The 12,310-nt window shown below is 49.3% G+C and overlaps 1 protein-coding gene across 2 annotated transcripts; it reads right to left on the minus strand.

Moving 5' to 3' along the window:
* Positions 1 to 381: 381 nt before the first annotated feature.
* Positions 382 to 12,045, minus strand: Htr3a (5-hydroxytryptamine receptor 3A). 2 transcript variants are annotated; one of them, XM_021207527.1, is made up of 9 exons: positions 11,974 to 12,045; positions 9,672 to 9,838; positions 8,216 to 8,260; positions 7,127 to 7,236; positions 5,328 to 5,497; positions 2,157 to 2,317; positions 1,612 to 1,822; positions 1,306 to 1,527; positions 382 to 704 (listed from the first exon to the last, which is right to left on the minus strand). In XM_021207527.1, exons 1-9 carry the CDS (start codon positions 12,038 to 12,040, stop codon positions 406 to 408), a joined length of 1,452 nt encoding a protein of 483 aa, XP_021063186.1. In that variant the 5' UTR covers positions 12,041 to 12,045; the 3' UTR covers positions 382 to 405. The 2 variants fall into 2 exon arrangements, with proteins under 2 accessions (XP_021063186.1, XP_021063187.1); XM_021207528.1 differs by having other exon boundaries at positions 406 to 722; positions 11,974 to 12,040.
* Positions 12,046 to 12,310: the final 265 nt, after the last annotated feature.

Below are 12,310 nucleotides of genomic sequence, written 5' to 3' on the forward strand. Positions count from 1 at the left end.
ATAGCATTTTATTATCCCCTGCTCCCATTGGCTGATGAAGCTGAGTGCTAGGGAAGTACCCACAGGTGAGCTGAAGAAGGAGCCATTAGGGACTAGATTAAATAAATGCAAAATGTGGAAATGAGCAGTTCCAGGGGCTGTAATCACAGAACTATTGGAAATGATGCCCTGATAAGTAAAGTTAAAGGGTACTTGGTTTCTCTTGATCTAGGATATCATGCTTTAAAGTCATGATAGGGAAGTCAGAGAGGCAGGATGGGTCTACAGCACTAAGTTTAGGGTACAAAGAGACTGGGGTCGCTCAGATGAATTGGTGTTGGAAACAGGATGCAGGACCTAAGGGGGAAACTCCCCCATCCTTATCCTAACCAGCCCTATAGCCCCTCCCTGCAAGGCTGTGCCCACTCAAGAATAATGCCAAATGGACCAGAGCATGACCAGGGTGATGCCGTAGGCGAGCACAGCCAGCAGGTAGATGCGGAACAGCAGCCTGTCCAGCACGTATCCCACCCGCAGCCAGTCCCTTGCCACCTCCCGCATCTCATCCCGCTTCTCCAGGAAGTGGCGGATGGAGGACAGCTCTTGCAAGAGACCACGCACAGCCAGCGAGGCATCCCTGGGTGGTGGAAGAGGGCTACCTCTGCCCCTTGGGGTCTTCTCCAAATCCTGGGGTCCTCCAACATGGCTGCAGTGGTTTCCCATGGCTGGAAGAAGATCAGATCCTGGGTATGAAAGGAGGGTTGTGGGGTGCCCTGGCGCTGTGGTGGCGGCGGTGTTATGGAGGTCAGAAGTTGACTTTGGTGTCTGCCTCAGTTGCTACCTTCCTTTTTCTCTTTCTCTTTTGAGACAGAATCTTACTATGTACTGCTGGCTGATCTGAAACTTACTATGTAGACCAGGATGGCATCGAACTCTTGGAGACATACTGCCCGTGTCTCCCAAATCAAGGGTGTGTGCACCGCTACACCCGGCTCCTCTGAGCCCTTCTCAGCTCATATCTCATCCTTAAGCTGATGGGGGCGGGGATTGAAAAAGAAAGCAAAGGAGCCTGGCCGGACCTGGTGGTGCACACCTTTAATCCCATCTCTGTGAAAGCCAGCCTGGTCTGCATACTGAGTTCCAGGTCAGCCAGGGCTACATAATAAGACCCTGTCTTTAAAAAAAAAAAAAAAATATGGAGAAAGGGAGGCAAGGTTCCAGTCTGGCTGAAGCATCTTCCTGTTTCCATCCTGAACCCAGCTCCCACATTCTATCTAGTATCCCTCTCCGGTTTCTATGTGTGACCCTGTCCCCATCCTCTCTCACCTGAGCAGTCATCCGTCTTGTTGGCTTGGAAGGTGGCTGGGGGTCTATGGGCCATAGGCTGCTCCCCTAGGCAGAGTATCCAGGCTATTCTGTCTAGGACCAGGTGCCTCAGCCAGTCAGGCACTGGCCGCTGTAGGTCCTGCTTATGCACCAGCCGCACGATGAAGATGGTCTCCGCGAGGCTTATCACCAGCAGAGCCATGCACACCACAAAGTAGACACCTGAGTGGGAGAAAGAGACACGCTAAGCGTGGGAGGGAGCAGGGCGGGTCCCTGTCACACACAGTTCCCTCGGGGAAGCCTTACCAATGAGGGGGGTACCGATAGCCGTTGCCGGCAGTGTGTCTGACACGATGATGAGGAAGACTGAGTATCCCAGAAGGAGCGTGATCTTGAAAGAGACTCTCTCACCGCTGTCCGGGGGCAGACAAAAGCCCACAATGTCCACGACCATGAGGAAGATACTGGGCAGCAAGAGGCTGACTGCGTAGAATAAAGGCCTCCGGCGGATGATCACCTGGGACCAGGATAGAAGCTTGGGGGATGTTGGGTGGACAGGAACCCAGGAACCACCACCCCATACCCAGACCCTTCACTTATAGAACTTCCAGCCTGGATTGCTTGGGGAAGGAGAGTGACAGACCCGTATTCTGCCTCTGACGCCAGGCCTCTGGCAGTTGAGGATAAACAGGGGGATGCTTTCGTTGAGTTCCCATCTCCCTTGCTGAAGTTGCATGGAATGTGTATGGACCTGGAGTTGGCAAAGGGGCTGCTAGGTCCTTCCCAGCTTGCTTTATTGTGCTACCCCAAGCATCCTGGTCCCCACCCTATTCGCAGCCACGCCCACTCACGTAGAACTTCATTTCTGCATAGCTGTTACTGATATCTATGCTGAACTCCTGGAACTGGGGGACCACCTCCAGCAGCTCCCACTCGCCCTGATTTATGAAGATGCTCTTGTCGGACCTCACTTCTTCCGGTGATCGCCACAGGGATATGTTGATGTCCTGGACTGAGAGAGAAGACGAAAGGCCAGAAAAGCTTTGGAATCTCAATCACAAAACCTTCGAGCATAGAAGGTGGGGTGTAGGGTGGACAATGCCCGAGGGGCCCTGTCGGATCTCTAGACCACATAACTCTGCCCTTAACTCTCAGCCCCGGTTTCCTCAGCCACACACAGGAGTGATAGAACACATTGTGTCTATCTCACAAGCCTGGAGTGAGAGCACAGTGCAAGGAACCAAGGAAGCATCCGCTAGAAAGCTCTCTCTCTCTGTCTCTCACTTGCTTACACATACCTTCCAAACAGCCTTCTATGTTTCTTTGTTAGAGTTTTGCATCTAGAAAATGAATAAAACATGATTTTTTTTATCTCTGCCCTCATAGAACTAACTACTTGTCTTTGAAGAATTAAGAAAATAAAAGAAATCCTCCTCTAACGATCATCTATCTATCTATCTATCTTTCTATCATCTATCTACCTATCTATCTATCTATCTATCTATCTATCTATCTATCTATCTGTCTACCAGGAAACCCAACAATATCCACTGAACCAAAACATTGGAAAAGATCTAAATATCCTTCCTGCCAGGCTTATTTGCACATGCCTATAATCTCAGTACACAGGAGACAGAGCCAGGAGGATTCCCAGGACAGTCTGGGAGGCCAGTCTGAACTCATATATTGAGTTCAAAGCCAAAAAGTAAAGTGTTAGGGTGGCCAGTAGAGAAATAGTTCAGCAGGTAAGAGCACTTGTTGCTCTTCCAGTGGACCTGGGTTTGGTTCTGCACACCTACACACAAGCTCACAACTATGTGCAACTCCAGTTTCAGAGGAGCCGATGTCCTTTTCCAGTTTCCATGGAAACCAGGAACACACGCACACAGGCAAAACATTCATACCCAAAAAGTAAAATTAAATTATTTTAAGGAGAAGAGGGGCAGAGGAAATGGCTCGATGAGTAAAGGGTTTGCTGTTCAAGCATGAGGACCTCAGTTTGATCCTCAAAAGCCACATAAGAAATCAGGGTGTGACAGAGCACACTTGTCATCTCAGCTCTGGAGAGCTGAAGAAAATGGAATCCCTTGGGCTCACTGGCCAGCCAGCCTAGCCTCAATGGCAAGTACAGGGAAAAGTAAGAGATCCTCCCGAAAACAGACAAGAGGGACAACAGCTGAGGAAGACACCAAGGGCTAATCTCTGATCCCCACACATATGAGCACCATGTGCACACGCGCGTACACGCACGCACACACACACACACACACATTTACACTTCAAGGAAAATAAAGGAAAAAGCTATAACTATCCACTGATGGATAAAATACCAGGTGTCCAATGATATACCCACTTGAGTCTATTGCAATTAAAATTTATGAGGAAGATCTCATACACACACTAACTTGGAAAAAAGTCAGGGATTCAGTTGGTAAAAAAAAAAAAAAAAAAAAAAAAAAGGTCAAGTAACAGTGTATGCAATATGTGCTCTTCATAGGTAGCGTGTGTGTGTGTGTGTGTGTGTGTGTGTGTGTGTGTGCACATGCATGGGGGTGGAAATGCGGAGAGAAGGAACTGGAAGACTATCATGTCATGTTATTTTTTTTAAAAGTATATATGTGTATGTGTGTGTGTGTATGTGTATATGTATATATATATGTATATGTATATATGAGTGTTTTGCTGCATGTGTTTGTGTACTGTGTATGTGCTGTTCCTGTAGAGGCCAGAAGACATTATATTCTATGCAACTAGAGTTACAGACAGACAGTTACGAGCTATCATGTGGTGTGATGGGAACTGAACCTGGGTCCTCTGGAAGAGGAACAAATGCTCTCAACTGTTGAACTACCTTTCCAGTTCCCACAATTGAAGTTTAATGTAATGAATAAGTCAGAGAAGGAAGGATTGCCTTGCTATAGTGTGACAGCATGCCTTTCCCAGCCCTCCACTGAGTACCTGGCATGTTTACACTCAAGAAAAACTCTCAAGACCAGACACTGTGCTGGAGAGCCAGAAACCATGTTCCCATTCCTCTGAAATTATATCCATGAGAAAATTAGACATGGACTAAACAAGTATTGACAAGTGATGAAGTTTGTGAGAAAACCCAGGGTTTTTAACTACTGCATAAGAGACAGCTAGTCTAGGGAGCCATGGAAAGTCCTTCCAGGAGCTGATGAGCCTTGTGGCATAATTAGGTGGCTGGAGGAGTTGACCAGGCTGTGGCTGGGGTGCTGGAAGCAGGAGAAGGAGGAGAAGTGGGTAGTCTAGGAGAGGGAACAGCCTGTGACAAAAAAGAACAGGCAGGACCTCTAGGCATCCAAGGGAAGGCAGCTGTGCTGGCACACACCAGATGTAGCTGCTGTGGGACACTGGGCAGGGCCAGGTCAAGGATTTGGAGTGGGTCCCAGGACTTCTGGGAAGCCATTGAGGGCTTTAAATGACATGATCAGATTTGCATGTTAATAAGAGCTCAGTGGCTGCTGCAGGGAGCATGAACCACACAGTGTGGGAGGTGCCTGGGGAGAGCCAGGGCGGGAAGGGAGTGAGGACACCTGGGCAGGGGGCGTGGCCTGACCCAGGGCTGGAGAGGAGTGGGTGGGTCTGAGACACACTTCCTGTCAGATCTTCTTTGAGATTCTAGGTAAGAAGTGTCCCTTGCTGAGCGCCTTGGAGCCAATTCACACCCGATTCACACCGCCTCATTAATCCTTGAAAGGCGGTGAGAGAATAGTAATACTGTGTCCATCTGGAGGGAGTGGAAGCAGAGGCTCCTTGACATTAAAAAGAGAAGTAGCAGGATACAAGTTGCTCAGCGGTGGAGTGTTTGCCTAGCATGTGCAAGGTCTTAGGTTAGAGCCCCAGAACCACAAAGGAACCAGACAAATTAAAGAGACAGGTAAGGGGGGGCAGGGGGAAGGGGGGAGGGACTAGTGATGGCTTGATGAAGAGCGAATGCATCCTGGCTCCCAGTCCCTGTGAGCCCCACCCTCTGCCCCACCCACAAGCCCAGTACTCACTGGTATGCAGCCAGCTGGTGAAAGTCAGAGAGCAGTTCTGCACATCAAAGGGGAAGTTGTAGATGTCGAGGCTACAGGCGGTCACCAATTGTAGGGGTTTGTAGTTCTGAACTTCACCTCGATGATGCACGTACACATAAGGGATGCTCGGAGACTTCCCCACGTCCACACTGGTCAGGGAAGAGGGGATCAGTTTGTGGGCTGAAGAGGCAGACCCTCACCATGGAAGGTGAGTAGCCCAATAGGGAAAGAAACTCGGAGAGGATCTGGAGAACAAGATGATCCAGACATTTCGTCTGGCCTTAATTTTCCAATGTTATCAATCTTAGCTTTCTGACCCACTATTATCGAGGCTGTGCTCCAAACAATGAAGGATGTTTCTTTTTTTTTTTTTTTTTTTTTTTCAACTCCCTTAGCAACCTAGCTCTTAAAGGCAGAGAAGGGATCCATGGACTGCAAAGCCACTGTCTGAAGGGAGCTGGCTCAGCTGTCTCTGGACTGACACACCAGCCCCACACCAGAGCAGAGCTGGTTCCCAGATTAGCCAGTGGTTTGATAAGAGAGAAGAATCATATGTTCCATTCTGACTCTGACTTTTGCTTTGCTTCCCATTTCTAGAAGCCCCCCAAATGAGAGCAGTCATCTCTAGAGGGAAGAACATAGAGTTCATAAGGAGTAGAGGAGCCTAGGAAAATCCAACAAGAATTCAGCCTTTACTAAGCCTGACCCTAAGGCATGAGGTACGCTGAGCCCAGGACCTGGCCTTAGGCCTTCTTTGAGATAGACTGAAAGATAAGCTAAGAAAAGAGCAGAAAGAAATTTCTAGAACATTTACCACCTGTGCTATGTGGGGACATTTAAGGGTGGGTCAAATTCAATGGCCTTCTTTAGGGAAATGTCAAGGAGTTTGACAATGCAATTGGTACTGCATGAATCCCTTTGGCAGCTCCAGTAGTAGTAGTATAGTAGTAGTAGTAGTAGTAGTAGTAGTAGTAGTAGTAGTAGTAGTAGTAGTATTTGGAGAAAAGGTTTCATGTAGTCCAGGCTGGTCTTGAACTTTCTGTAGTCAAGAATGGCCTTGAACTTCGTGCCTCCATCTCCCAAGTGCTAAGATGATAGGCATGTGCCATCACATTGGGTTTAGACATGGATCCCAGACATTGATCATGCTATCCCAATACTCTACCAATTGAATCACAGCCCCAACTTACTTCCCCCACTCTATCTGTATTTTCCCCATGTATTTTCTTTGCCTTTGTACTCAGAGGTCCAGTTGGTGGACCCTGGATGAACTTGCAGAATGGAGAGAAAGTCAGCTGGCCGAGGGCAAGGGGAGCATGTTGGGCTGCTGAGAACAAAAGCTAATGGGACCCACTTCATGCTAGAGGTGCCAACTGTGGCCCGTTAGGCACACATGTGGCTCGGGAGGTTTGAACATGTTCCTTGGCTCCCGATCTCATCTGTGACCAGAAGCATTGGCCGTCATCAGAGTTTTGTTCCTTTCAAAAAAAATAGTGACCATCCCCTCTGACAAACGCAGCTGTCCCCATTAAGTTATTAGAACTCCGCGTGACATCATTCGCTGGCTTCTGTTCCTATGATGGAGTCCCAGGACTAACAAGTATAAGGTTGTAGCATCCAGTACAGAAAGGAAGGGAGAGGTTAGTCAAGAAAAACAGAGAATTGCATAGAGGAGAGCGTGAACAAACGCTAACTTGATCAAGAGAGGAAACTGTCACTGCTCCTGGCTTCTCTAACTGCATCCTCCCAGCCCACTGTGATCTGATGAAAGGACTCACAACTCATTGATGAGGATGTCAGGGACCCAGATGCTGTCTGTGGGGATGGACAATTTGGTGACATTGTCAAAGTCCTCAGGAGTCCACTGCAGAAACTCATCAGTCCAGAACTGTGGGAGAAACAGAAACGGTTAAAGGCAGCCCCCCCCCTCCATCTTTGGTGAGGGTCACCTGCAAATCCGACAGGTCTCTCTCCCTTCTGCTCAGGCAGTAGGTGGGCACCTTCTAGGGGGAAATCTGGCTGTTGACACATCCCTCTTTCTGGTCAATAAGAGACTTCATCTCTACAGCTCTCAACCATCTGCAGCTATAAAACCCAGGCTGCTATAGACTCTTCTAGGGAAACATGCTGCCTGATCTTGTTTGGCTCATTACCCATGAGACAGGGTGTGTTCTGAATTAAGGGGTCCTTCAGTAACACAGAAGTGGAGCTGTCTGATAGGGACCAGTGTTCCTATACTACACTCTCTGTCCCGTAAGTGTATGGTAGTGATAGAACATGATCATGACCGTAGGAAGGGACTTGAGACCTGTGTCTGCCTGATGTGTCTATACAGCCTCTGGGTTGAGGCCTCTCCAGTTTACCTCCCTCCCCAGAGCTCAGCCAAGTCCTGAAACATCTGCAGATTAGTGTGACCTACACCTGTCTTAACTGGATGAGTGGCAACAGGGAGGAGTCCTGAGGGTTAAGTGGATAGTTTTTTTTTCCCCGTTTTGATCGCTCAGTTTGGTTGTTATCCAACTTCGTATAGAATGAAGAACTTTCTAGAAGTTGGAGCTGTTCACATGAAAGTGAAGTCACTATGGTGTGAGTTCTCAGGCCAGGAATTGTCCTTCCTCCAGGGTTAGCCAGTCAGCACTTGTCTGAGATGCTCTAAACCATCTGAGAAAACAGGTGTTGGGGCTGGGAGCATGTCCCCCACCCATCTTTGGCTGGCCCTGAGATGTGACACTTCAGACTCCTACACCTCGCATCTGTCTACTGTGCTTGGGAGGCTGCTCGCCAACTTCCTCCTTGACTGTGGCCAATGAGATTCCCGACTCCGTGAGAGGGGGGTGTCCCAGGAAGTGGGGGGCTGGTCTGCTCACCTGCCGGTACCATATGTAGGTGGTCAGAACCTGGTTCTTCTCATCCTGTGAAAGCAAAAGGGGCTGACATGTGGACACACACACACACATACACCAACAGAAGCTTGTCCTGAGCGTCTCGTCGTCTCATCTGCTGGCAAGGCAGGACTGGGGAAGGATGAACTCAAGCTGCTAGCCAGCCAGGAGAAGCTGGTCTGTGAAATGGATACAACTAGAAAGCAATGCAGTCATTTCTTCTCAGCTTCCAAGATACATAGTGAGGTGGGGGTGGGGGGTACATGCCTATAGTCCAGCACTCAGCGGGGCTGAGTCAGACAGATTGTGTGAGCTTCAGGCCAGCCTGGGAATATGGTAAAACTGTCTCAATAAAACACAACAAAACAAAACCCTAGAGATGTGCAAATTGTGTATATTTCCTGTTGTCATTGTTTATCATATTCATATATATTTAACAATATGCATATAGCTACCTTACCGTCTATTATTTATTTATATATAAAATACATATACATACACAATGCATATATGGATTGCCATACTACAAAATTAAGAGGCTCAAAACTGCAGAACAGCCGGGCGTGGTGGCCCATGCCTTTAATCCCAGCACTTGGGAGGCAGAGACAGGCGGATTTCTGAGTTCGAGGTCAGCCTGGTCTACAAAGTGAGTTCTAGGACAGCCAGGGCTATACAGAGAAGCCCTGTCTCGAAAAACCAAAACCAAAACCAAAACCAAAAACAAAAACAAAAAAAACAAAAAACAAATAAACAAAAACAACAACAAAAAACCGAACAACAACAACAAAAACTGCAGAACAGAAAACATGGTTACTCTCTTTTCTCCGTCTGATTCCAAGCCTGCCTTTCTGCAGCCGCACAGACACTGGCCCTTAGCTATTCTCTGCAGAGATGTTCTACACACCATGATTCCCTCCCATGTGTGTGTGTAGGGGGGGGCATGTGCCCTAGCAGCCTGTAAAGTCAGGTCCCGCTTCCCCATTGCAAGGCAGAGAGCCGACAGCTCTGCCGTTGCCTTTTGTCCATCCCCATGTGGGGCTTTGCATCATTTGCTGAGCAGCGCACCCCACCCTACTCTAGTTATTGATTAATTAATTGATCTATTAGTTGGCATTTTTATCTACTGCTGCCATTTAGTGACACCTGCCACTCAGGGATCTGTGTGAGGCACTAAGAGTCCAGAGATGATATGAGGGAGACAGTTCCCAGCATGTACTACATGGACAGCCACATGCAGGAGGTGACCACATCTAGGAGGAAGTGCACATGGGTGGCCTAGGGTTGTGGTTTGGGCAGTTGTGCAGATATAATTTCAGTCTGTCCCCAGCAATGCTGCCAGACCACAGGGACTAGGGTTCTGGGTGCCCATCGTACGGCCCAGTAGGCTATTTGGATGTACATGGCTTTTCTGATTCCCCCACACAGATGGAAGGCAGCTCACCACGTTGAGGATGGCATACATGATGACATCAATGGAGACAGTAGTAGGCTTCCTCCAGTCCCGCACAGGCCGCACCCCCTTCTTGTAGTTAGCCAGGAGGTGGTCCGACAGCCTTAGCAGAGCGGGCTGGGTGGTATCTCGGGCCTGGGTGGCTCTCCTCCGGCTGCCTGGGGAGGAGAGTGATTTAACACCGAGGCCAGAGCCCTGCTTCTCTTACTCCGGTTTAGAATCTGTTAAAGAATTTCATCCTCTGGGTAGGAGAAATGGCTCAGGGAGCAAAGGCCACTGCCACTAAGCTTCATGGCCTAAGTTCAATCTCTGGGATCTATGTGGTGGAAGAAGAAGACTTCTGCAATATGGCCTCTGACCTCCATGTACAAGCCAAGGCACATGTGTGACCGCAGACACACAACCACACTGACAACAACAATACAAAATAAAATGTAATTTTAAAAAGAAAAAGAAGGCCCCAGCTCCAGGCCCTGGTGCTATTGTGGGATTTTGAGTATTCCTTGGTTTTCCCCTGGGAAACAGTGGCACTAACTCAGAAAGCAGGAGTGACATAGGACAGCCCCACTCACGTGGGCACCACATGCACTAACACTGAGATGACCTAGACGTTAGGGAGGCCCCTGCACAAGGATGAGATGCAAACTCATGAAGCAGTCCGTACTTCATCAACCAAGACAAAAGGCATCATACAGTGGGTGGGAAGGGCATCATCGCCTAGAGGGCCAGAGCCCATATGGCAAGACGGTGAGGCTGCAGGATTGCAGTCCTTTGCAAACCCGGAGCCAACAAGGCTGGTCACTATTAAATGATATTCTGTGTCCTCCTACACAGCCCTCATGTATGTCACCAGATGCCAAGGCATTCCTGCAGGCTCTTCTCTGGTGTGTCATCTACCTGCCCCATAAGTCTTGCCTCATGTCTGGAAGGACAGAGGTGAGCAGAGACTATTTTTTAAGTTTGTTTCATTTTTGTTTTGCTCTTCAGACAGGATGGATCTCACACAGCCTAGAACTTGCCATGTGACCAAGGAAGACCTTGAACTTCTGATCCCACCCCACCCCACCCGTCTCCACCTTCCAAATGCTGGGATTACAGGCTTTCATTATACCTCCACTCCTGGTTTATGCGGTACTGGGGATTGCGGCCAGGGCTTTTGTGCATGTGTGCTAGGCAGGCCTCGACCGACAGAGCTATATCCCCATCCTTGAGAGGCTTTTTTTGAGAGTCTTCTCTGGAACAATGGAATAACATCTACGCAAGTCTTCTGCTTCAGTCTCTGCCAGAGTAGCTAGCAAGACAGGACCATTGGACAGACAAGAATCCCCAAGGCTCAGGAATAGCATACACTGCTTGCTAGCCAAGAACCTGACACTCAAACCAGGTTCCTCACTACTTAACTAAGGGGCTTGTAGGGGAGTCCGATGGTCTTTGGGGGACTCTTGGAGGTTTAGGGGGTGTCTGGCTTATGCAGTCAAATCTCAAAATCAGGAAGGTCATGACTGGGAGGCCAGAGGAAGCCAGGCAAGAAAGCCCAAAGCACTTACCACATGCAACTTGCCTCTCATCCACCTACCCTGCTTCTCCCAAGGACAGCTTCCTATTCCTAGCTTTCCCATCAGTCCCTCCTCTTGGTGGCACCCCTCTCATTGTCCCCCAAGACACAGCAACCCAAGCTGTGTAGAAGGAACCTTCCTGTGGAGCTGAATGTAGTCTGCAATAGAACGAACCAGATGCTGTGTGGCCGAGCACCCTGTTTCTGAGGCCATGAGAAGATTGAGCACAAAGGACAAGGAAGTGTGACATTACCAGAGGTGAGCCTTAGAGGAGCCTGGGGGATGAGGAAGCCCACAGGACCCTGGTAGCAAAACCAGCAAAAGCAAGAAAAAGTTACTAAAGTGATCCTGGTCCCCACTCTGCTGCTGATGAGCTGTGCGACCCTGAGTGAATTACTCTCCCTCTCTGGACTGTGGTTATAAGAAGAAAAAGTGGACTGAATGAGCTCACAGGTCCCACTTGATAAGCTGAAAGGCAAGATGAAGAGAAAGGGAACCATATTCCATCACCTGGAGGCTCTACTCCCCTCCTAGCCTCAGGCTCACCTCAGGCTCAACTTCTCAAAACACCTGATTTGACCCCACACCGCTGAATCCTTTCTGACTCAGCAGCAGTGAGATAGCTGACCTGCCTGTAGCCCTCCTGCAGCCCCTGGCCTCTCCTGGCCCTCAGCCCTTTGAGACTTAAGGCCTTCCCCCACCACAGCTTGCTATTCCCGTCCCCACCAACTCCTTACCTTCTCCCGGGGCTGTCAGCACGGAAAGGGACAAGGCCAACAGCACCTGTGGGATGCAGAGCCACATGGCAAGCTTCCCAGATGTGGGAAGGCCTCGGAGCAGCCACTCAGGATGAGTCCCCCAGACTGCCAGCCTGCACGCCGCCCGCTGCCAACCTCATGTCCCAGGCAGCCTGCTTTTCCAACCGCCACCGCCTGCACCTTGTGAGGCTGCAGCCTGGCACTTCCCGGCCACCAGAGTTGGGGAGCCGCCAAGTTTTCTAGCATGCAGCTTTTCAGCTGGATCAGGTTTCAGGGCGGGAGGAAGGGGAGGGGAGTCTGCTGGCAGATGTCAGGA

Source organism: Mus pahari, chromosome 10 (assembly GCF_900095145.1).
Source record: "Mus pahari chromosome 10, PAHARI_EIJ_v1.1, whole genome shotgun sequence".
Taxonomy (NCBI): domain Eukaryota; kingdom Metazoa; phylum Chordata; class Mammalia; order Rodentia; family Muridae; genus Mus; species Mus pahari.